At 44.8% G+C, this 26,017-nt stretch overlaps 1 protein-coding gene across 2 annotated transcripts in view; it reads left to right on the forward strand.

The window, feature by feature from the left end:
* Window positions 1-2,124: 2,124 nt before the first annotated feature.
* The window catches only part of ERI3 (ERI1 exoribonuclease family member 3), a 127,629-nt gene continuing 103,736 nt past the window's right edge, over window positions 2,125-26,017 (forward strand). Inside the window, exons 1-3 of one of the 2 annotated variants that reach the window (XM_005482190.4) lie at window positions 2,125-2,237; window positions 11,622-11,896; window positions 25,715-25,831. In XM_005482190.4, coding sequence (XP_005482247.1) covers window positions 11,645-11,896; window positions 25,715-25,831 — 369 coding nt within the window. In that variant the 5' untranslated portion in view covers window positions 2,125-2,237; window positions 11,622-11,644. Of the gene's footprint in view, window positions 2,264-11,621; window positions 11,897-25,714; window positions 25,832-26,017 lie in introns of both variants that reach the window. The other variant, XM_005482191.4, reaches the window with a different exon arrangement.

Raw genomic sequence — 26,017 nt, forward strand, 5'->3', positions numbered from 1 at the left:
CCATTGTTCCCCACCTGCATGACCCAGTTTGTCAGCATTCCTTGCCTCGGGCCCCATGGCAATTGACCATGTGCTTTAGTGGCACAGTCCCTTGGGCAGGGGAGCTGTTCCCAGCCAGGATGCTACAGGGGCCATGAGCATTGAAGGGCACGCCACAGGATAGCTATTGATCACCCTCATTTATTTTTCCAGAAGCCTGGAGTGAGCCAGATTAATCTGTAGGTGACATTTTCAGTGGCCTGCAGTGTTCATTTGAGGCATAAGACAGGCTCAGACATGAACAATACAGAAATAGTGACAATATTTCGTAAAACATGGCTCTCTTTGAGCTTGTTTAAAGCTGATAGTTGTGCCAGAAAAAAGGCCCTCTGAAAGTGCAGTTGCTGAAGGAACCTCATTGCTGTCCTGCAGTCTTTGAGTCACAGAAGCTGGCAGAAGCCAAGGTGTGGCCCTGGTTACTGCAGATAACTCATCTGGGAAAAGGGGTTTTCCCCAAAGAGCTGGGCAGGAGGAAATCCGCCTGCTGGGAAACCTGGGAAACAGCACGAGGCTTGGCCAATGAGAAAAGGGCATGCACACCTCTATGAGCCCTTCATCGTTTGTCTAGACCAAGGAATTACATTTTACTGCAAGATGCAGAGGTCAGCAGAGGAAAGGCCTCTTCTCTTTCATCCTCTTAGAAACACAGGCAGGTCTAAATTTCAAGCTTTGGGACTGCAGTGTAATTTCAGTTTCCATCCCTGCTAAGGGATGGCCAGGGAAAGATGGCTCAAGGAATCACAGTGCAAAGGCCTTCAATTCACTCTCCTGGACTCCTGGCAATCCATACATCAGTCACCAATGACTTGACAAATCACAGCAATATAGCTAAGCTTAGCAGTAAAATTTCACATTATCCTTGCTTATGTGGGTGGGGAAGCTGAGAGATGCCAAATCTAAGAGGACTTAAAGGAACTCTTACTATTATTAAATGGTTTGCTGTTGGTATTTTTATAGTTCTGACATGATACTTTCATGGTTCAAGCCTCTCAAGTTCAAGGCTGCACACAAACAGAGGAAAGGATAAATCCAACCTGAAAAGCCAGCAACTCAGTGAAAGGCAGGAGAACCAGGCAGATTGAGTCAGGCAGCCATCCCACCTCATGTGGAGCATCAGTCAGTGATCTCTGCACTCTGGTACTTTGTCCAGTATTTTGAGACATGGAGCCAGAGAAAGGCTTAAGGAATTATTTTAAGAGGAGACCATGAGAGGTAGGATTGCTCCTGCCTGCAGGCAAATGATGGGTGAGGCAGCCTCTAGAATCCCTCACAGTCCTGTTCGCATGAGTCAGTGCTCTGGGTTTGTTCATCATGCATATGAGGAGTATCAGGGGTGTGCAAAGGAGCTGCTGGCTTGCAGTGTAGAGGTGTGAGTGAATGTGAGAAGCGGGGAAGGAAGCAAGGAATAGCAGAGAATGGCCCCAGCTAGAACACTTGTCATTGCAGTGAGATTCCAAGAGTTATGGATAGACCAATAGGCTAAAGATTGGGTATCACTGCAGGTAAGTTCAGAGAATTACAGAATTGCTCCAGTTGGAAGGGATCTCTGGATCCAGTCCAATCCCCTCGCCAAGGCAGGGTCAGCAGGGCAGGTGACAGAGGAACACCTACAGGTGGGACTCGAATATCTCCAGAGGGACAATCCATGGGCAGTCTGGCCAGGATTCCTTGCAGCAGCAGGCAGGGACGGGGCTCAGAACCCTGGCAGAGTGTGACAGCCAGAGAGATCGGGAGTGGGGAGGAGGTGCCACAGCTCAGGGTGTCAAGCAAAGAGCAGGCACGGCTCGGACAGGTTTCGGCTGAGAGAGATGAGGGAGCACAGAGGCGCGGAACCATCAGGACTTGGGGGAGGTGTCCTGGCCACGGGCTGCGATGGCCCTTGAGGACACAAGGCGGGTAAGCGTTGGCTCCGGGGCAGACGAGGAGTCGGGCCGGCGGGGAGAGGATAAGATCCCGTCGGGCATGGGGGGTGGGAACCGGCGCCCCCACACCCGGCGCGGCGTCGAGGCGCAGCCACGCGGCGGGGCCGGCCGTGGAGAACTACAGCCCCCAGCGTGCCCCGCGGGGCGGCGCGAGACACGCGCCTGCGCGAGGGGGCGCGGCGGGTCGGAAGCCCCGCCCCCGGCGGCGGCGGGCGGCGCTGCGGTTGGGCGGCGGCGCTGCCGCTCAGCGCGGGGTCGGGGGTCAGAGTGCGGGCGGTGAGTGGCGGTGCCGGGCACTCGTGGTGCGGAGTGCGGGGCGCGGGGCCCGGCCGGGCCGGGGCGGCTCCGCCGCGGGGGTGGTGCGGGAGGCGGGCGGCGGCTCGGCCCAGCCCTGCGGGGCTCGGCCGGCGCGGGGGGCCCCTCAGGCCTGGCGGAGACGTGGGGCCGCCGTGGCCCGGGGCGGGGGGGAAAGGCCCGGCGCGGAGCGGGGGCGCGGCCCGGCCCCCGCGGCGGCGGGGCTCGAACCGGGGGCGTGGGGCTGCGGGCCGGGCCGGGCCGGGCGGGGCAGGGCTGGGGTGCCGGTGCTGGGGCCGGTGAGGACCGGGGGCGGCCCCGGCCCGAGGGGAGGGCGCGGGGTGGCGGCGCCTCGTCTGCTCGACGTCCGGGTTGCCGGGCCCTCCGCGCCCTGGTGCGGCTCTGAGGGGAGTCTGGAGGGTGGCTGTGGCAGCAGTCCCCCAGATCCCAGCTGCGGCGGCGTCAGTCGCTTTCCGGGCTTGAGGAAGGGAAAACAGCCCGTGTGCCCGGGGGCTGGGCACAGGCTGAGCTGCAGGCAGCAGCAGCAGCAAGGATTTTTTTATGTTTTAGGATGTGGAGGTTCATAGGTGGAGGTAATGAGGGAGTAGGAGGTTTGTTTTGGTTTTTTTTCCCTATATTTTCTACCCTGTGGGATTGAACTGATCACCTGTCTCAGATCTGGAGAGTGAAGTAAACTTGAGAAAGCTTTGGAGTACAGTCTGTTTACTTGTTTCCTGAGTGGCAGTAGGAATTTCTTCTTCTTTTCATTTCTTGCTGCTATGCTGTTACAGGTGTTTCTTCCAAACTGAGATGTATATAGAGGTGTTGTCATTTACTGCTGATGTTCTGTGTCCTGTGTCTGGTGGATTTACGTGGTCACTGCTGGCCTGTTTGCTGATAAGTGTGACATTTGTTTTGCTACTTCTTTCCTTACCTAGTTTCTTTATTGAGCTTTGGGTTCCAGAGATGGTAGATTGACAGCTGCTGTTTAGTCTGAACTCTTGATATTCTTTCAGCTGTGATGCAGGGGAACCAGCAAGTTTTCAAATATGTTAATGCTTGCACTGTGTTTCAGGAAGGGTGAGGTATACAGAGTTCCAGGAAGGTATATCTCCAAAACACCTGTCCCATCAGATACTGTTAACTGCTGTTTGAGGATTTTACCTGGTTTCTTTTTGATGTTAACTTGAATAGATTTTGTCCTGTAGTGTCTTTTTGCAACACTGTAGCATCTCATATCTCTTGATATTAAAGTTGGCATCTGAACTTTTAATAAAGAATTAATAATTCTCAAATTCAGCAGTATGTTAAAAGTCTAGTTGATTAGTCTCCACTGCGTAGGCTTGGGAAATTTGATTTCAGATGGTGTTTTTTACTTCAGATATTTTTGTTTCCATTTTGGAGCACTGGATTCTGCCCTTTGCCACTGATTTTTCACATTAATTTACAGTGTGGACCAAATGTTTGTTTTGTTTCAAAGAGTGGCCCTGTGGCCCTTTTATGCATTCTTGTTCATCTCAAACTTTGGGTTACTCTACATGAATAGTGTGTTTGGTTTGGTTTTTTTCGTAAAGTTAGTGTGTCTAGACAGATTTGAGTGGTACCAAAATCCAAAAGAAGAAAGTGATTAAAGCCTTTTAAAAAATGTCCATGTGCCTGATGCTAAATAAAGAAGACCTTGGATTGAATAAACACTGATAGGACCTAAAATTTCTGTTCTGCACTTGAGAGATACTTCAGTTTGTTTTCTTCAGAGGGCCTGATTACAGCTGGTTTAGTGCTTATCTTGTTTGGATTCTGTTAACTTTGGTAGGCATTGCTTTTATTTATTTTTTAACCCTCTTAAATTTTGGGAATAGAGTTCTGGAAGATACTTAAATGTGTGGAGTATTTGCATTTTACCCTGTCTCTGTGTCAGTGCTGTGGCCACCTGCAGTGGAGGGCCCCAAGGCTGTGGAGTGCAGATGTGGTGACATCCAGGTAAATGGTGCAGGACTGCCCAGGGAACCTGGGCTTACAGGGGAGCATGGAAGCAGCTGTGCTTTTGTCTCAAGTCTCTCTTGGATCTGAAGAAGGTATTTTTGCTAGAAGTGGTCCTGCTGAGACTCCTGGTGTTTCACTGTAGTAGTGATGAGCTTACATACCAGTGTGGTGCCATGGCAAGCGGGGGACTAAGGGAAGAATTGGACAAGTTGAGGCTGTCAAGACATAACCTAGAGCAGAGGTGCTGGCTGTGCTAGGGACCATTTGAACCATTTCCCTTCCCTAAGAGAAGTGATCTCAGCTCGTCTCAGGCCTACTGAAAAGTTATATTCTCCCTAGATGTGCTGTATAGGTAAAGCTACTTCTCTTCCAACCAATGTTTTTTTTTCAATTTCAACTGTATTTGTTACAATCTATTTTTTTTCTGTGGTTGAATATTAGGGTGAACATCTTCCCTGGCAGATTTTCTGGGCTGAGAGTGGGTTGTGTGGAAACCATGCCCCACTGTAGCTGCTACCCTGCTTGGAGCTTTTGCCAGTGTACCAAGACACAGCTTTGGCTTGCTTTTAACACTTCTGGAGCTCATTTGTGAAGATCAGAAGTTACCAGTGTATTGAGCAATGCCAATCTTGTTTCCCTGAATCCAGGCTGAGATTTATTTGGGACTCTCAGGTGTTAGCTTTCATTTTTCAGATAACGAAGGTGTGCAGCTGTATAAGTGGTTTGAGGAACTGTGGCATTCATGTGTATGAAAATGAAGTAATTATGTGTGCCAGATACCATTAAACAAAGGGTGGCCTACTATGTCTCCTTTCCACTAAATTAGGCCAATGTGCAATAGTAGCTTTTACTGACTAGATGGGTAGTAGCTACAAATCTCTAGCTCCTGGCACTGGGAGCTGTGCTGAGGATAGAGAGCACTGAAGTGCCATAAATTTCAGAACTTATCTCAAAGACCAGGGCTGGGAAAGTTTGAATGAAAACTAAGACATGTTATTTTTTGACAGCGAATGGATTGACCATTGGAACGAGCTGTTTGAAGGTAGAGGGGAAGCTCCATTCTTCATGCTGCAATTCAAGGCCAGAAACTTTTCTGAAAGATGTTCAAGCCTTTGGGCTCAACTAAGGAAATGGAAACTTTAGGGCCATGAGGTTGAGACCAAATGGTCTGGTGGGCTTTGTGAATTCAAGTTTAATGTGTCTATGCTGCTAGAGCTAAGATAACTTCTCCATTCTCTGCAAAGTGCCATGTCATCCCAGGTGTCTCTGTCCTGGTCTGAGTACATGGGTTGGTGAGCAGCTGAGCTGACCAACAGCCCCAGTGCCTCATCTCATTCCTGCTTCTGCCAGTGTGGGCTCTTCCTCTTCTTTGAGCTTTGCTATTCATCCAGCCTGGCCCTGAGCTAATTCGTCTCACTAAACCAGCCAGAAACTATCTTGTTTTAATTGTGTTTTATTCTGGCTGTGTGAGTCCTTTTATAGGTTCCTGTGGTTGAATCGGCTCGCGGAAGGGCTAGACAAGCTGAGGAACTGGTGTAACGTAATCAGCAGGAGAGCAAGACTGAGAGGGAAGGACAGGCCTGCCTCCTTTTGGCCTCCCAGAGCTGTTGGCTTGGTTAACCTCATTTTGTGTAGTTTCACACTGGTGCATTTTCTTATGGCTCCCAGGCAGAGGCAGGAGACTGGACTAGAGGATTTTTGGTCTGATCCCGTGCAACTGTTCTTTTCCTTAATAGCAAATCTGTTCTTCCTCTTTGGCTTTTGCTGTATGTGTCCCTGTTATTGCTTCTTTGTTTTAATTTTTGTTCTTTCCTTTCTCTACATTTCTTCTAAGTGACCAGTCCTTTGCTGTGTGGAACTTCTTCAGACTCCAGCTTAGACCCGTTTGCTCATCTGCAGTTACTCTTGGAGAAGGTTTAAAAATACACAGCAAAGCCTGTCTTAGGAGACCAGTCAAGGAGCTGACGAAAGTGGGTTGCCTAGCAGAGGTGGCCTAATAAAATTGGAGTGGAATTGTACTGTGCATCTTTGGGACGGCTTCTGGGTGGTCTGTTCAGACAAATTCGTGTCCTGCTGGTGTGGAGTCTCGTGTGGGTTTCACTGTGTTGTCAAGTGAACTGAGATGTGTTTGTTTCCCAGCTTTGTAGGGTGCCATAGCTGCAGCAAGCGCTTCCCTAAGTAATCAGCGCCTTCGGCCTTGCACATTGTGATCTCACAAGCCATCGCGTCTGTGATGTCACAATGGAAGAGATTCTGGTGCTCTGACATGTGTGCTCGTGCCTTTGACAAATCAGCCAAGGAACCCAGCGGCAAGGATGAGCTCAAGAAATGGGAGAGACCTTCCTTAACCCAAGAGTGCCCTCCATCCTTTAGTCAGCCTTTTCTATGTTCACTTATCTCTTCCATAATGACCATACAGAGGGAAACCAGTGCCTGTATAGGGTGAATTATTTTTTTCAGTTGACCTACCAAGATGCATGTTTCTCCCAGATGAGCAGTTGCCCAGCTCTCCTCCTGTACCCCTCATTCTTTTCTGTTGTTCCCCTCACTTGTATTGCCTCTAATTTTAGACTGTAAGTTCTTGAGAACAGGGACCTCCTCATCTGTAGTGGGAAGAGCCTGGGTGTGATTGTGGAGTACTGTAAAAACAAAATGATGACTGCCAAGTTGTATCTGAGCTGAGCAATGATGGGGCAGCATATAGACATGCCATGACAGTACAGATTTTCCAAAACAGGCGTGGTTGTCTAGCGGTGCTGGAGACAAACCCAGCCAAACATGAAGGGAGTGCAGCCGTGAAGTGTACTGTTCTCATGTTCCAGTGATGATACTGTGAGGTTAACAAATTAAAGAAAAAAGCAAATCTACCTGTCTAAAATTGTGTTACTTTATTAAACAGTTCTAAAAGCTTTGTCTTTTGTTATTTGTTTTACTTTATGTTGGTTGTTTTTTTTGGCAAGTTTCAGTGGTGACAGTGGATAAGCTGGTCTTGTTCATAGTCTCTTGTTTCCTGCCTCACAGGCTAGCCAGGTGCTGTCATTTTTGTACTGTAGTTCATCTAATGAAATATTTGGGTTTAGGTTAAGGTTGATTAAAAAACACCCTGAATTATCTCTATTGTTCTTCAGTTATATTTTCACACAAGTGAAATATGGGCTCACATTTGACCTCTGAGTATGCATTTGAACAGCTATCAAAATTGAAGTCCTGCATTTTTTGTTATACTGTGTTCCAGGTGTCACTAAATGTGTGCAATTTTGTTCTACAGAAAGCATCTCTATTACCTTAACTTTTTTTCCTCCACAATTCAATAAAATAGACAAACCTGACTTACATTTTTGATTGGTTTTCGTTGCTCTAGCCTTGAGTTCAGTTGTCTGTTGGAGGCCAGGAGTCACAGCTGCCCCTACCCAGGTTTTGCACAAATAATAAACTGAAGCATTTTACTCCCAGAGCTTGCTTGCTATTAATTTTTAATTTCAGTTTTTCTTGTAGTTTGGGTTAGTGGGGGGTTTTCTTACTTGTTTGTTTTGTAATATGGTGGAGGGCTGTCTTGTCATAATGAAGTAATTTAACATGTGAGTGAAGGCTCTCATAAAATGTGATTTCTTGGGTCACCCCGCCAGTGTGAAGTTAGGTGTTGTCTTCCTGCCCCTTCCCTACTCAGTTTATCAAACTGGAAAGGAAAAGGGAATATTTTGGGCTCAAAGCCGAACTGTAATTTTAATTAGATGTAGTTGTAAAAAGTTCATATTTATGTTATGTGCCAGGAGTCATTAAGTTCAAGTTCTTAGTAGACTAATTTGTCCTGCAATTGATGAATTTGACTCCTCTGGAGCTTGTGTGGTGCACATCTCTCTCTGTGGCTTTGGGGCTGCCCTGCAGGCAGGGGACAGCATTTGCACTGCCCTGCTGGCTCTTGTCACCAGCATTCTTCACGTGGCAGGAGTTCCCTGTCTTGTTCCTTGCTGCTTTGGTTGTCCCTAAGCAACCTTCCCAGTGGGAAGCCTGGCGTGCAGCAGCCGCCAGTGCAGATTCTCCGCTTCACACTCACTGGGGGCCCTGGCAAGGCTGGTGGCTACAGCTGACACTTGCCTTTCTCTTGGCTTTCCTTCCTTGCTGGTGATCAAACTGTCATGCTTTACTACCATGTGCTTGGACTGCTAAAGAAGCAAGAGCTGTGCTCAGCCTGACCTTGTCTTGGTACCTGCAGCTGATGTCCAGAGAACATTTTTTTCTTAATTTATTTTTAAAATATAGATGCTGATTTTAGCCACTACTGTCGTATAGGACACACAGTGTTACACAGCCCAGAACACAAACTATCTTCCAGCTGAAACCCACCACATGCAGCCATTTCCCATCTTACTGGGTGTAGCAAATGTAAAGTGCTGTCACATTTTCCTAGGTCTGTGTACAATCTGTCAAAATAATTCCTGAGGTCCAACCTCAGTTCATGGTCCCATTACATTTCATACGTATCTGTATGAGGAATTTGAGCTGTGTGATATGAAATATTAACCTAGTAGGGCTGACTGCCAGATGTGACAGCTTGCACTGTCTGAGATTATAATCTGATCCTGTGTGTATAAGAAATATATATATGGTGTTTTATGTAAGTTTGGAAATGGAATCACTGAACATGTGGATTTATATGGCTTGAGCTGGGTTTTTAATTTTTGAAGCTGCATTGCTTGCATCGTTTTCTCTTGGAAAAAAGTACAGGATAATTACTAGTGCTTTGCATTGTCATAGCCATTATAAATGCTTTACATGACATCTAATAAAGTGTGTTTGCTCACCAGCTATCTTGTGCTGTGAGGCACTCTGACCTTGCCAAAGAAGATGATGTGAGGTCTTCCCAGGGCACCCAGAGCAGTGGCTGGGTAAACATACCGTTAAAACTTCATTTGGCCTGAAAGTGCAGAGTTTGCAGTGGGGTTGCCCTTGTTTGTATGCTGCCTGTGTAGGGAAATCATGCAATAGCACACTCACACACCTACGTTCAGAGCACTGCTCCCTCTGCGACACGGGAGAGTGGGGAGGGAGGCTGCTTTTGGCATGGGGAGCCTGATCATGTCGCTAGATGTGGACCTCTGCAGAAGCTGTTAGTGTAAACGGGCACTGTTTATTTCTCCACGGATGTCACATGGTTCTTTTGTGACCCTGATCTGCCATGGCAGGGTCTGCCATGGTGCTGCTGTGTCTGCTTGGGGATGTGCCTGAATCCTGCCAAGGTGGCTGGTTTACCTTTACCGTGGGCTCAGTGGCTTGCAAACCTCAGCACCACTGTGTGTAGTGCAACCCAGCCTGAAGATTCATGGGGTCTGTGTCAGATACCCTGGTCATGCCAGTTTAGATACATTAGAGAAGAGAGCTTGCTGTGGGTGGGTGGATAATACATGTTTCATTGCCTGTGTTTGATACAGGGGTTGAAGCCTGTCTGCCTCCCCCACTCCAATTGTATGTTTTATTTGATGCTGTAGGCTAAAGACCAGGTTTTCCTGCAACTAACTTACAAGCTGCTTTATTCTGAGATATTATGTTTATTGTGATGGGCATTTAGACTCGTGGTAGTTAGAAGATTTAAAGTATGCATACCTTAAATATCTGTTTTCTGGCACATGTTAGAAGAAAATATAAGTAACTTCTATTTGGCTGTAAAGCATTTATGAATGACAGCCAAAGCTGTAGATGAAAAGACAATTGGTAGAACTGAGCCCCTTCAAGATAAATGCCATGTTGAGCTCTTCATTTTTGGTTTTGCAACTTGAGTTTTCAGTTTTTGAGGTACCTGCTCTCTGGCATAGTGCTTTAATAAAGCAAATGGCTTCAAAACATGAAAGCCTTGAGGCAAGGGCAATGCATATATCCATGGAATTGGCAGTGTGGGCACTGGTTTGGTCTTAAACATTTCAACTTCTTTGATTTTTGCCTTTCACTCAAAAGTTTGGAAGGGGAAGGTTACCCAAATGCATGTTTACTCGAAGCACACAACCTGCTTAGCTGCAATTATCTCCTAATCTGGTCCTTCCGAGTTTCTCTGGTCTCGCAGGTAAATACAGATTTAGCTGTTATTCAAGGCATATTATTTACCTCATTAAGTGTGTGTTTTGGCACGTGCATTATTTACCTGACAGACTAACGGATGGGAGAGAGCAAATGCTGTCTTTTGTGCAAACAGTGACTTTGTTTGTGAGCAGCAAGTCCCCGTTTTGCTGTGGCCACTTTGTCTCCATGTCTCATGGTGGGTACTTCCATCCCTTCATGGTAGAGCAGAAAACCAGCACAGGTGTGGGGGGCATGTCAAGTGATGGAGTTCTTCCACAAGCAGCGGGACCAACTGTGGGGATAGATTTAAATATTCTGTATAGCTTGGTGTGTGTGTGTATATATGTGCATACACAATTAGAGGGTGTACTCCTATGCTTGTTCAAGAGGACTGAGTTGGTGCAATTTGCTTGTTTAGCTATCAGTCCCTGTACCCACCCATGTAACACCATGAACTGGTCTTGAATTCTTATTCCTGTAGATCTATTAAGAGCCCTGAGGCTGACCCATCTTGGATAGCAGGAGGGGAAATCCAGGTTGTCTCAACATGGATAATGCAATTTATTTAATAGTGTTTGTTAGATGAAAGTATCAGAAGGGGATGGTTGAGTGAGGTGTTTCTTTGGGAGGAAGACAGTAGCCTATGGAGTCCTGCTTGCATTTTACACTTCCTGCAGTACCTGCATGTGATCAGTTGAACTGATAGCCTCCTCTGGGAGAAATACCTGAAATTAGAAGTGGAGTCTAGCACTAAAATCACATCTCTGAGAAACCTTGTGTACAGACCAAATGAGAACTTTCCTGGGGAGGAACCTTCCAGCCACCAGCCACCTGGATTTGTAATGGAAATACCATGTTTTGGTGCAACTGGCAGGTGTTTCAGGGTCAGGCTGCTTGGATGAGTTGTAGTGTTGGTATGCGTATTGTGTTTAATTTTTACCATGTATCAGAAACTGCATTGTATATGAAAAGATAAAAGGCCTCAGAAATTTAAACAGGGCTTAGATTGGATATTCTGTGTTTTAGTTGGTTTGTGTTATGTTCTGTTATGATGAGGATCAGCAGTGGGATGTAATCTGGTGCCTGGAGCCATGACTGTTGTGTATCTCGTAGTTCTTAATTTAGAGTAATTTGCAGAGGTTTATTTTCAGTGGCCTGTGATTCTGGGCACCTTAAGTTTAATCCAAATGTCATCTGTTGTGCTTAGAGCAGGCTACTGTGTTATTTCAGGTTTGTGATGCTGGAACCTCCACCCTGTCAGAGGAGGACAGTGAACAGACACCAGCAGAGATGAGATGTAGGTGTGCATGAGTAACAGGAGTCTCTCTTCAGTTTCAGATGCCTCTGGATGTTCAATGATAGCACTCCTCCATACTGGAGCAGCAAAGTTTCCCCCAAACTTACTTCCAAGGTCAAGACAAGCTGTGTCCCTCCTCTTCCCAGCTGGTGTTCTCCAAGGGTTCCGCTCCATCGTAAGCAGGAAACTGGCGTCCCACGGCTTTGGAGCTTCCATGGCAGCAATGTCATCCTTCCCTCCACAGAGATATCACTACTTCTTAGTGCTGGATTTTGAGGCTACATGTGATAAACCGCAGATTCATCCTCAGGTAAATAGTTAATCATGTTAATTGTTGCCATGCAAGTTGCTGCTCTACTGAGGAAAAAACACAATGCTGGCTCACTAATTTTTTCTGGTTTGTCCCACCTCCTTTCTGTTGCTGGTTCTCCAGGGCACTTGCCGGTCACCTGCTGTCTCAGGAGCAATGCCAGGACTGTGTGGTGGGAATGAATAAAGGAGTCTGATTTGCATCAAGGAAGTGACAATTCATGTGTTATTGAAAACACAATTCATATGTGTTATTTAAGTCATGTATACTTGTCATTTGTCTGAACTGGGAAGGGTCTTAAAAGTTTTTGGCTGGAAACTTGCATTAATAAATGGCAGCCGTGTTTGATTCTGCAAGAAAAAATTCTACTGTTGGTAGCAAACAGCTTTAGGAAAAGAATATTTTGAATGATGGGAATATGTGCAACATAATGGTTTATCTAAGTAGAGAAGAAAAACAGTTTTTTAGATAATTTCAGCAAAGTCAGATACCTTGCCTGGGTTTTAACTCTGGAGTGTAATGAGACAGGAGGAGTTCAGCTTCAGAGAGATCTTCTAGTGCTCTGCCACTTGAGACGTACAGAGATCCACATGAAGTACAGAACTTATCTGCAAACAGTTCATCCACAGTGCTGTAGAGCAGATTAGTAAAAATATTCTCAGTTGTTATCAGGATAGGCCTAGGTTTTTAACTGGAAAACTGTACTAAAAAGAAAAAAAAAACCCTGATATTAGGTTGTTAGTGAACAAACAGAATTTCTGGGTCTAAAGTGGACTCAACCTCCTCTGCAAAGTAATTGCTCTGCATATGTTAGTAATACCTGCATTGGGTCACAAGTTCCTTTTGCTTTGTTTCAACTATATGAAAGACTTAAGCAGTTTTCAGTGTGGTGTCTCATTACTGAGGTGACTAAATGCAGCGTGTGCATTTCCCAGTGCTGCTGTGGTTTCCCTTGCGCTTGTCCTAACAAAGAATTGCTGCAAGTTGAGATCAAACTTGACTCCCGTCTTCCCCAGTAGTGCCTTGGTGGGTGCTGCCTGTTCTTTGTGTTTCTTGAAAAATGGATGGCAAATTCCCTGCTCTTTTGCTGGCTCTTTGTGGGAGGCTGTTGTGGCTCTGTATCCAGTTCTACTAGCAGGCTCTTAAGCGCTCCCCAAGTGAGATATCAGGCTATTTCCTGCATGCTCTGCCTCGGGTGCACAGACCTGTCAAAGCTGTAAATTGGATCTACCTTGTCCCTTTGGATATGGGCTTGGTCTGTGCACATTTTGATGCAAAACCATGATGCATGTGGAGCTAGTTTACAGCTGGCAGTAAAAAGGAGCATGAGTGGAATATGATTACTACTGTTTTAAGGAGCTTTGTCCCCAAGTCCTTGCCAGGGAAAGTAATGGTCTGGGCCAATGCAGATCTGCTATATATTTTGTTGGTGAGATAGCACCTTTAAGGTGGAGATGTTCTTCAGTGTTGTTGTTCCAGTCTGCTGTGTTCAGTGCCTGTCTGCATCATATAATGTGTTGAAAGGGCTGTCAGTCCCTCACATCCTCACCAACAAATTAGTTTGACAAATAAAGAAATTACCTTTGCTACATGGGTCTCAATGTAGCTGGAAAGGCTGAAGGTGCCTGCCAAAATCTGGAAACGTTATAAAATGAGACTTCAGTTGATGCCCTTACCTACCTCTTTTGTCTTTGCTGACCAGCATGACTTTTGTCCTCTTCACTGCTAGGCTGTATGTCATGGTGAGCAATCTGTGCAATGCATTTCAGTGATGTTTTCTGCAAAGTTTTAGTGACAGAATCTTTTGCTGCAGAATTGATGGACAGGTTTTGGAGGTTTGGTCTGAGGTCAGAGCTGGGAGCTAGAAATGGTCATGTGCTGATTTTCACTGTGATACTGATAATTTTTTGCTTTTATTTTAATACATGCAAAATAGAAGTCTAGATACAAAGAAATTCAAATGCAGTGGGATTTGATGAGAAGGCTGTGTATACAGAGCTAAGCTAAGCTGTGATCCGTGTTACTTTAAGTGGGTAGGCATAGCTGTAAATTTAGCCAGTTCGGCCTAAAAATCTTGCAAGAGTTCACCACCATACAGCACATTTTACATTTCTCACTCATTGTTCTTCAAAATATTCTGTCTTCTTACAAGAAACTACTGAAAGAGCTATCTTTGTGTGTGCACTAAGATGTGTGACTGCCACATCTGCTCCCCCCTCCCGTTGTATTTACTCGTGCTCCTCTGTAACTGGCAGCCTTGCTGCCCTTATCCCTGGGGAAGTCCTTCATGCTCATTCGTGAGCCCTGAAGACCCCTTCATTTCCATTCCCTTTTACATTGCCCCATCTCTCTCTGAGGTCTTGTGTTATGGCCTCTGTAATGGGGATCAAGGAGGGTCAAGGACAGTGGTATTCCCATGGGAAGCCATCTGCATTGTGGCTCTGGGGCTGAGACTGCTGCCTGAGTACTTTGTGCCCGCTGCCCTGTGCTTTACACTCACTCCTGTGTCAGACATCGAGGGTCCTTCATGCTCCCTGCCCTGTGCCCACAAAGGAACAGGAGCATCCATGCAGCCCTGACTTCTGACTGCTTTCAGAAGATACGCCCCTCCATCAGTGCTTGTTTATATACACATAGAAACCGCTCAGCTTTATTGCTTTTCTGGATGTATGCATGAATAATGGGACCATCCCAGAGAGAAAAGAAGGTGTGGGGGGTTTTAACTGCACAGTCTGTGTCATGTAGTGTTTTAGCCAGCCAAAGGTCATTAAGGGTTGGCAGCAAGAGATGTTTATGGCTGGCCTCTCGCATCTCTTTAAAGCTTACCTTGTGCCTTTGGAATGTGATCCGAAGCCCACTGGGGTCAGCTGGGAGCTGTCATTCTGCAGAGGTCGGTAGACCCTGAATGGTGGTGGTGTATTTCATTTTTCAGCTCTGAGTTTTTTTATTTTACTGTCTGGTAAGAGTTTATAAGTACCTGCTTTTATACACTGTCAGCCCACAGAGCTGGATACATATGGAGCTTTAGCTTCATGAGAAGATGCATTAGTAAGTGGGAGTCTTGCTCTTTTGTCCCTTTGTCCTTGTAGACACCAGTGTTTATGATGGTCAGTGCTTTCAGTGACTGTGTTAAGCAGCTCCACAGACTCAGGTCTGTGGCTGCGTTTATTAATGCAGTAAGAAGGTGTGCCACTTTCAGTCAGCAAGCCAAGTGTCTTGCCTTCAACTTCAGCCGAGTGGATGAAAATAAATTATTTGTTTCAGATATAAAAAGTCTGACGGTAGAAATCAGATCTGTTCAAAGCTGAATTTGAAATTAGCCTTCTATATATGATGTTAATCTCTACTCTAATTTATTAAAGCCACTTGAATGAAAATCAAAATAATTCAAGCTCTGTATGTCTGCTGCCTGGAAGTGTAGAAGAGCCTCAGATCTCTGACCTGCTAGAAGGAGCTGGATCTAGGAATAGCTGAGCTGCTAAATGAGCTTTTGATAATGGTAAAGTTGCGTTTTTTCATGTCAGTTTTTTCAGGTGTTCATTGTCTCAGATTCTCTCAAATTGGTAATCATTTGGGAAGTAGTAATTGGCCTCTTTCAAACTCTCTGTAAAGGGAAAATATGAAATGTTCAGGTCTTCTTATTGCTGAAGAAGGTTGTGACAAGAAACAGAAGAATAAATTGTTTACAGACAGTGTTTTCTGTGTCTTCCTAAACAGTACTTTTTAAATGCGAAAATATCTTGATTTTTTTTTTGTTAGTGTATCCTAGATACTTCAACTCTGTTTAGCATGCATTTAGATTGTTATTTTGGGAGAATTTTTAATTATAATTGCTGTCAGATAAAACTGGATATACTAATAAATATAAAACATCACTCACCATTTCAACATAAAACCATAAACACTGACACAGACTAAGCAGATGTTCAGTTACTAATTTATTTTCGGTGTTCAAACAAATCTGGATGATCACAGTATGTACTGTGATTGGCAAAAGTGTGTTAAAAAATAGGAGCCAGTATTTTTGTAAGATAATATTTAGTACAAATGCAGGAGAAGGTTATATCGGATTCAGTGTGCATTTCCTTGAGTGCTGCTGTAAAAGAGCATTACATGTGTTTTCCCTTGAACATCAGTCTCACATCCAGCTCCCAGTCCCGGGCAGGTACAGCTGGAGTGGCTGTGATGATTTTTCAGCTGCCTGTCCTGCTCTATCTGCGATCTTGTTACTGCAGCAGGGACAACTGAGTTGTGTGTTTCTGCTCCTGAGCTGCTGTGATTTATAGGCTGACCTTGTAATGGGAATGGATGCTGATTTCCACCAAATTTAGGCCATATCAACAGATGTACAGTCCCTGCCAAGCTCTCTGCGTAGGGTGACTAGATAGAGGATAGGGAAGCTGCCTTGGGAGCCATAGCTGAAGGTACTTTGGAGGAGGAATGTGTCCTTGAAATCACAAACTTGCTGCAGGAAGAGGCGATGGAGGGATCGCTCATCTGCTGGGGAGCAGGGTGCTCTGTGTGCTTTCCACATCATTTCCTGTGGAGACTGAATCCAGGCAATCCCAGCTGAAGGCCAGGATGGGAATGCAGGTGTCTCACACAGTAACAGACATTGTCACAGTCCTACCCTGAGGTGGGTAAAGGACATGTGTGTGCCTGTGCCTGCCTGTTCTAGCTAGACATCCCCACGTAGCAGCTTTCTTCTTGCACTGTTTTTGTGTGGCTGTTAAGCTCAATGCACTAGAAATCACTTGCCAAAACCTTTATTGAGGATGATCATGAGTTGCTGAAAAATAAAGAAATTCAGGCTTGTTTCCCATGGCAACTTTAACTCAGCATAAGTATTACAGTAGAATATTAATCTGTAATTACCTATATTCATGCATCTTAGGCTTGAGTGTAGTTTTAATAACCTACTTCTCCATTCAGCTTCTTACAATGCTGTTTGTAGAGAAATGCTGTTAAAAATGCATGTAACATAGTGACTTAAAAGTATTTTTTCCTTTTTACTATAGGTAAGTAAATATGTATATATTTATCACCTCTTTGTCAGTTATGGCTGTTATTATGCTATTGTTCTTACATCAGAATGCTTTAAATTTCTAGAGTGGCAGGAAACAGTTCATATAAGAGCCCTTTCAAATGCATTTTCTTGTTTGCGTTGAGTTTTTGAACAAACTTCTTTAGGCCTTGTAGCTTTAGAGGGTTGCACTGCACCTGGTGTCAGAGCTGCATTTGGAGACCTCCCTCATTCTCCCAGTAAGTGGGGACAACCTTGCTGTGACCCATGTCAATCTGACAGGGTGGGTTATGACTTCAGGCAACAGAAATAGCAGTATTTATTTTAAACCTGATGAGCTAGAGAACATGAACAGTTATTGAACCCAAGTCTCCTGGAGAGCACAACCATGAGACCACCAGGCAAGACATCTGATGTACAAAAAAAAAAAAATCAAAGCAATTTTTTATTTAAAGATATAAACCCAGCATTATTATAGCAACAATTCTAAAATACCAAGGCACTCAGGTGGCCAATGGCTGCAGTCCTAACCTGACCTAACCTGCTCGGCTTTTGCCTGGTTATTGACAGGCTGATGAGATGACTGCTTTAAAGCAATCAGTCATGTTGCCCTTTCCCTCACAGTGTGCGGAGACCCCACATCAGTTATGCGTCCTGGAGTGCAATTTCCCACCTGTGCTGTTTGAACACTGTATCCTTAGCTGTGCAAACATTACACATCGTTTAGGTGACAAGTTGCAAAGTTAAGTAGACTTGTTGTTACAGCAGAAAGTAGTTGAGCGGCAGTCACCCTGAAAGGAAAAGATCCAAGCTAGCTCAGGAATGTGCAAGTGTGTTGGATTGTTTGCCTCTCCATAAAGCCACTGATGAGGGCTACGTGTGTTTCTTGAAACACTCCCATCATGTGCATTTCTGAAGTGAAGGGGATGTGAAGTATATCCAGGTTTGTATATTTGCTGTGCTTGTCCTGCCATGTGCATGGCCTGGTGTGGTTCTCGACGGTCGGTGTGTACCTGCTGCTCTTTCACAGCCTCTGAGGCATGGGAAGTATTTTGCATCACTCCCAGCATAATGTTTGAAAACTAGGCAGTATTCTGTCATGGCATAGTGCCCAGCTAGTGTTACTTGGGGATGATGCTTTTCAGGCTGCCATGGTTCCTGGGAAATTGTCTTTGCTGTGTTAAAGTGATCTTGTCTTAACTTTGAACAAAATCTTCCTGATAAAGAAGCAATGCAGCTCAGCTCTTTTAGTGAGAGGGACACAGGACGTGCTTAAATCTTGTGGGCTTTTCCCCCTTTATGCCAAGCTTGCTGTGCAACCATCCCTGTGTTGTCTTTGTTGATCTGTGCACTTGTTAGCTGGCAAAATAACTCTTCATAACATTATTTAGTTCCTTTCTGTCAGGCAGAAATGTGCTGCCATCAGCAGCTAGTTGTGATGTCTGTAAAACCCTGGGTATTCATTTACATGCACTAATGTGCCCTTTCTACCCATCCCAGATGTTTTAGTGTCGTTGGGAACATTGATCATTTGTCCTGCTCAATATCAGGTGAAGAGGTTGGGACTTGAAATGATCTGATAATTCTGCAACAGGGACTGCACAGGCTGTTTGTCTGCCATAGAGAGGAGTGGATGTGAAAAAGGATATAGTGTAGTTGCCATCTTGCAGTGGAAAGGTAATACTTGGAAATGTGTGTGTGTGCTGTTTTTAACTTGGTCGGAGTGCTAAACTTCCCCCAAACTGTCAAGCTTAAATTGTTGTTGGCTGTGTCAGTAGAGATGTTCTGGGTGGTTAAATATATGTCAATAGGGCTTGAAGAAACACATTGAAGTGTTGATGTCTGATGGTCTATATTTCTCATCCCATGTGTGAAAAGAGGGAAATTCTGCCTTATTCTTGATGTCTGGGTCCTGCTGGAAAGATCAAAATAGCTTAGTGAGTTTTGGCAGGAAAAGATGATGCTGGTGGTGAGAGGTAGGAACCATCCTGGGAGAAAATGATTACTGGAAGTTTTGTTAAGAATGGCAGGACATGGGTTGTGAGCCTGCTGTCAAGATTTCAGGTGCAATGGCAGGCATGAAAAACTCCCAAGGACCACAGTGGTAAGTTTAGGAGAAAAGCATCATTTGTGAGATGTGGATCTTCCGTTTGTTGGCCCTTTAAGAAGGGACTTGAGCTGATGAAGTACTTCACTTTGTATTCCATACTCTTTTAGAAGAAAAAAAAGATACTATTTCAAGACAGTGATTAAGAGAATCAGTGAGAATAAGAGAATCAGGGGTCTGCAAAATGCAGCTGTGAGTGCAGCCTGGATGGCGTTGGGGTTGTGTTTAATCAGTGATGAGAGGTGTATATAAGATGAGGTCTTTGTTGCAAAAATGAGGAAGGCAATGTTCCGGCCTGTGTCTGCTGTGGGTATGAAGAACAGTCGGGAATTTAAACAACAGCAAGGGAAATTCAGATTAGACATTAGGAAAAACTTGCCAATGATAAGACTAATGAAACAGGAGGATAGAGTGAGTGCCTGGGGAGTGTGTGAGTCTCTCTTATTGGAGTCGGTAAAAACAGCCTAGACAAAGTCAGAAATTATTTAGGGGGTGATGATGCTGCCCTCAGGCAGGTGCATGGACTAGATGTCTCTTTTAAAGCTGAAGCTCCTGGAGGCATGTGATTAGATGGGGATTTCAGCTTCTATTAAAGAAAGAGAAATGGTCCCTCACCCTCAGAGTTGTAAGGCAGCACTGGGAAACAAGAGCCATGTTTGATGTCAGTGCAGAACCCAAAATGCAACTCAGAATTTATCTTTGAGGAAATCTAGCCTTTGACATTGGGCTTCAGTGTCTGAGTGTTGGGGGTAGGAAGTGTCATTCACCTGGGAGCAGGGGGAAGAATAAATATTGGATAATCAATGGTCAGGCAGCAGAATTTTTCTTCACGTCATCCTATCCCAGTGTTTCATGATCTTCCCATATTCCTTCCAGTTCGCTTGTGTTTTGTTTTTGATGTGTATTTCCCTTCATGCTTTTCTAGGATATAGCAGTACTTTTAAATGTATCAATTTGTTAGATGTATGCTTATGTGTATTTTAAGCTAGGTAGTGATGGAAAAAAGAAATTTGGAGGTCAGCTGTTTCCTCAAAGACCTTTTGAGAGGTTTAATCAGTACACAGAGTAACTTAGGCAGGACTGAGGCACTGAGAGGCTCCACAGTGTGTGTGCAGGCAGATATCCTTTGGAAAGCCAGCATAGCCCTGATTCAGCAGAAGTCCTGCTGTTCCACACTGGAGAGGTGTTGCCTTTATGGTACTTGTTTTGGTTAGTTTAATGAAAATTTAGAAGTGGGGAAAAGACCTATGAGGTCATCTTGGTTACTGCCCCTGAGGGCCAGTGCAAGGCTGCTCACTTGGAAATGGCTTTAGTTAAAATAATAATTAAGGCAGAGGATGGAAACTGGGGAGGCAGATCTGTTCGGCTAGTGCTGTCCTTACTATGTCCCTTTTCGATTTTAATTGCCTTGGAAAAAAAAAGAAAATCACAAGGCTTTAAAAGCTCTGATTCTCTCTGCTCTTCAACGCCCCCACACCCTCTCCCCGATCTTGGAGGCATCAACTCTCATCTGTCAAAGTGTAAATCAGCAATTAAAACACAAACAGCGAAATGCCAAAGATGACCCGAAGCACAAAGCAACTGACAAACAAGTCCGGACAAATCGGCGGATAATTTATAAGCATTGCCCTAAAATCTAATTATTTGGCAATTCGAATTTGCAGCCGGCCAGGGCTGTGCAATAAATTTAACCCGCCATAAATTATTTAGGAGCAGCCCGTGGTGTAAATCAAAAACACGAGTGTTTGTTTAAGAAATAAGCTCCTTGTGCATAAAATGACTTTTTTTCCTTTAAAGAGGAGGGGGGAAAACCATCCCTGAACAACATGAGCTGGTGCTAAGCTCTGTCCCTCCACAGACACTCCCTTGCCTCTTCTGCCCTTACCTTTTTTGAAGGTGTAAATGGTTCTTTTGGTAAGAAGTTTTATGCCTTTTCTTATCAGACAAAATCCGTTTCTCTCAACAGCCTCTGCTTGTTTTTATTGCATTTTGAACAGTCAGCTCTGATTTTTATGGGCATCTTTTATTCTTGTGTTTATTAAACTTCTTCACATGGGGGTTAGAGTGAGGGATAAATTATTCTCTGGTAGTTTTAAACTGAATAGGCCATACGGTCCTCCTCAAATATATAACTGTGTCCTGAAGCGTGCCCTGTCCACTTTGTAGATAGGCATCTGGATTAAAAGGTTTTGAAAGCTGGGAAGCTCTTTCTGGCACTTTGTTCTTTCTCCATAATGATAAGCAAAAAGGATAAGCAATAAGCTTCCTCTGCGGGAATTAGGGTAATTTCAGATGCTTTCTTCTCTGACTGGAAATTGTTTAGCAAGTATAGTTTTGTGCTTGTTCATTTCTTTTATTAGCAAGAAGATCAAGACGGCTGAATTGGTGCATCCGTGCTCTGGTGTTAAAGGGAAGGCAGTTTCATATAGGACAACTGGGTAAGGAAGGACTGGGTTTATAGCAGTGCTTTCATATGCCATTAAGAATTTTTCAAATCCCTCTTAGAAGAAAGTCCCTAGCCATTCCACAGTTACCCTGCTGCTGCTCAACCCACTGGCTAGGGACAGCCAGGTTGCACAGGAGACTTCTACCTGGAACTTTTTTTAAACCCTTGGTTTTTCTGAAGGACAAAAGTTCTGAGGAAGCTGTCACATAGATTTGCTTGGAGTACCTTGAAATAGTAAATGTAGGAGTGTTATAAAGAGAGTGGACCTGGTAATGGATCTGTATAAGCCTCTGGCTCTGAAGGTTCCTATTGTTAACCCTGTTTGGGGGCACAGCTGAGGGGAGGGACAGGGTGCTGATGTTTTTTTCTTTAAGCGTGTTAATATTGATTTTAGAAGCTCTGTGTTCCAACAATATAAATGCAAATGCCTGTAATTGGGAGCCTTGTGCAGAATTTCTCAACAGAAAACATGTTCAACTTCTCTGACAATGAAAGGAAAATAAAAAGCCGCTTATTTATTGGTGGTGGTTTGAATCCTGGATTTCCTTTCAAGTTACTTTGCAGTGCTAAATAAAATACCTAATTGCAGTGCTCGCAAAATTCAAATGAGTACATTTGTTCTTCTGGTAGCTCGCGGCTATTTGCAGCCTCTGGACACCCTCAGCATTATTTTAGCACATCCATAACTCCTGGTTGTGCTATAAGGAAAAGCTGCTGGTGGGGGCAGAGGGAAGGCTTAGAAGCCCCAAATGCTGCTGGCACAAATCACTGCCAAAGTTGGAACATTTACTCCATGTTGGAGTGGATATATGTGAGGGTCTCAAGGTAACACTTAGAGATGATCAGGCTCTGATAGAAGAAAGGAAGTGTCAGTGAATCTCTGCCCTTAACTCCCTCATGCTGCTTCCTCCACCTTTCCTGCCTGGGAAGAAGCAGGGAAGGTCCTTGAATGTTGGAGATGGAGCTGAGCATGTTGAGCTCACTGGGCTGCTGTGAAACATGAGAGAGCACCCGGCTGCCTTCCTGCATCACAGTCTCTTGGGGGGTTGTGTGTATGAGTGTCTAAGTGCTCACCGTTTCATAATAATTACTAATGAAATTCTAGATCTGTAATAACATTTCAGATATCTAAAACAAACCATATGCTTGTTAAAAAAAAAAAAAGAGAGAGAGAGAGAAAAAAAGTGGAAACAGATCTACTTTAAGTCATAAATTCTTGGTAATAGAGGCCTCTTTTCTCCCCCCTTTCTGTTTATGTTTGATAGATATTTTTGTTTCTGCAGGAATGTCAACTCTTAATTTCATGATGTATCATGGGCTTAAGAAAATTGAATTTAATAAAGGCAAAAGATGAATGGCACCTTTAAAGGTCCCAACACTTGTCTTTATTAGCAGGACAAACTGCAGGGTCTCCAAACACTGCTTCTCTCCAAATGAAAGTTTAAATGAAAAGTACAGCAGTGTCACAGGTTAAATTTCATTGCAGGACTGGCTAACGTCGTTAGTGAGGAGTGGGGCTGATTTCATGGGGCTGGTATCTGTTGCCTTAGATACCAGTGGACCAAACACTGCCAGAGACTGGAAAAATCTCCGCTATAGGAAGTGTGCAGATAAACTGCTTTTTGGGAAAGGTTCCTTACCACTTTTTTCAAAAACTGACCCAGTAAGCCCAAGGGAGTGGCAGCACTTTCTCCTAAGACACTATAGCTTCTTCTGGGGTTCCACCCCTGCTCCTGGCCATGCACTTCCCACAGACCTCCAGTAATTCTGGATATTGTTACATTTTCCACATTTTTTAAGTATGGCTTTTTATTTCCTCCGTCTGTCTTAATCCAACCCTCCTGGAAGTGCTTTTGCCTTTGGTTCTGGAAGGCGAGGACGCCTTTGTGTATCAGATGAGCAGCTGCCTGTCTTTCAGTCTTGCTTTGCATCCAGCCACTTGATGGCCCCTGAGGATGTTTGTGGTCCCTTAGGATACATCCCAGCATTGCAGCACAGCCCTGCTCTGAAATCCAGCCGGTGTGTGTCCCTCTCTGGAAAGGGAAATGTTTGCCTTGCCTTGCCGTGAGCTTGCCTTGCTTCCATGATCACCCTCTGGGTGGGATGCAGGCGTAAGGGGCAGTGAGATGCCCCAGACCCATTTGAAAGATGGAATGGTGTTATTCTGAGGTTAAGCCTGGCCCTATTATGGCAGCCTGTCTGTTGACTTCAAACTTTGCAGTCTGTTTTCCTTCTGAACAGAAGTTTGATGCTTTCAGAGCCTGTCTGTGGTGGCCCTTTTGAGGGGAGGATCAGCTGTATCCAGCATTTCTTATTTCCATGGGTCCTCTTGGGTGGCTGAAGCTGGTGAGTTTGGCTGCACCACAACAGGCAAATTGGCTAATACTCTAGTGTTTGGTGTGTGCCTTCTCCTTCCCTTGGAGCCCCTGGGTCAAGTGTGCTCTCTTTCCTGGGAAAACTTGGTGACTCCCAGTGGGGTGGTATGGCAGTAGGGAAGGATGTGCCCATCCATCCACTCTTCCTCATCCAGCACAGCATGCACAGGGAGTGGCACAGCAGACCATGAGGAAATGCTTAAGCCATGCCTCCTGTGCAGCTTCACTGCTCAATGTCTACACCTGGGCACTTCCACACTGTTAAAACTTTATTTGATTTTTACATTTTTTTCTAACTTTCCATCTCAGAAGCACGTGCTCTCCATGTGCCCTGGTCTGGGCTGTGCCCCTGCTGCACTGGGGAACTGCTCTGCTCTGTCTCTGGGCTCTGCCTACCATGGAAATTGGGTGTTTCTCCTGGCTATTTAAATTATCTGTTGTTTCCATTTACCCACCCAGCTTCTTGCCCTCCTGCTGCCTGGTGGGGTGGTGATGTCATCAGCTCATATGTGTAACCTCACGATAATTTCCGCCTGCAGGTCATGAGGGTTGCAACCACGCTCCAAAAAAGTGTGTTAGTTCCTCTGCAGCGGCTGCATTTTTCACATGCTAATTTTACTCACAGGAGTTGGATTTTTTTTCCATTTTTTATTATTTCTTATTTGTCTCTTCCAGATGTTTTCAGGCAGTTTTTTTTTGTTGTTAAACTAATTCCATTCATGTTTTAAAAATTTATGAAAGCACTAATAAAAATGTCAAAGTGGTAAAAATGTTAGCTTTTGCTCTGCTTTGATTAAATTTTGCAAACTGTTTTTGAATATTAAAAAGCAATATTTTTTTTATTCTCTCTCCCTCTCTCTGTTTTTCTCTAGAAGTGATTTGAGAGGCTTGTTGCATGGATATCACTCAGCAGGCTCATTTGCACTCCAGAACCTTGGTGCCATGGATCTCTATTAAATAACATAGACAAATTATTCTTTAAAGACACCAAACAAATTGTCACTTCTCCTCTTACATTAAACTAGAAGGAAGAAAGGGAGTGGAGAAGGAGGGGGGTGAACACAAAGGATTTTATCGCTTTTATTCAGTGGGTGGCTTTTTTAATTTCATGTATATTTTTTAATAATTGAGAAATCCATCGCAACTGGATTTGTTTAAACTTTTTATTAACAGGTTCATGTAAATTTTTGATTGCTGATTATTCAAATAATTGAACATTCTTCTGACGAAGGAACGTTTTTATTTCCCTATCAGCATAAATTGGCTACAAAGCGGAAAATGAAGCAGGGCTTGCTACTGTGCTGTATCCCATAGGGATGGATGTGGGGGAAGCTTTCAGCTCCTCTTCCCAGTCTGTTGGAGGAGGGCAGTCCTCCTCAGCCTCTCCAGAGAAGGAGGTGCTTCATGCAGTAGTTCCTGTTGTCTGTGTGGTGGTGTCCTCTAAAAGGATGGTGGGCTGGAAGGGTTGAGACTGGTCTTGGGGAGGGCACAGCCCCTGCGATGTCCTTGCTAAACAGCTGAGCCCATTGTGAGCACAACTTCATATACCCTGGGTAGCACATGGGACTGGTGTGAGACCACCTTCCTTGGGTTCAGCTTAGGGAGTGATGTGTGCAGCTGCAGTGCTGAGCGCAGAGACCTCCTTGCAGCCTGTCCCTGCTGCGATGAGCATCAGCACCATCCTCGTCTGTTCTGGTGGTGTTGGATGTGCTCGGTGCTCTGGCAGCACCATCCCACTTCTGCAGAGCTTTGTGTTGAGTTTATTTTTGTTTGGGACTATCAGGCCACCTTGCTAGATGGGATCATTTCCATCTTCATTTCTTGTTTGTTTTAAATGAACAGCTGCTTTTCTTTTTGCCCTATTCAGGAAATCATCGAATTCCCTATCCTGAAGCTGAATGGCAGGACGATGGAGATCGAATCCACCTTTCACATGTATGTTCAGCCTGTGGTGCACCCCCAGCTTACGCCCTTCTGTACAGAGGTAAAGTGCAAAGGTTCCCTGGTGCTCCAAGAGTCTCTCTGGGAAGCAGGTTTCCATTGCACCAGGGACTCAGGTCGCCTCTTCACGGTGCAGCTGCAAGGCAGTGTGTCATGCCAGCCTTGAGTTAATGATAAAGAGAATAATTTTTTGTTATTGCAGTAATGTGTAAAGACGTCAGTTTGGATT

Source organism: Zonotrichia albicollis, chromosome 8, assembly GCF_047830755.1.
Source record: "Zonotrichia albicollis isolate bZonAlb1 chromosome 8, bZonAlb1.hap1, whole genome shotgun sequence".
NCBI lineage: Eukaryota > Metazoa > Chordata > Aves > Passeriformes > Passerellidae > Zonotrichia > Zonotrichia albicollis.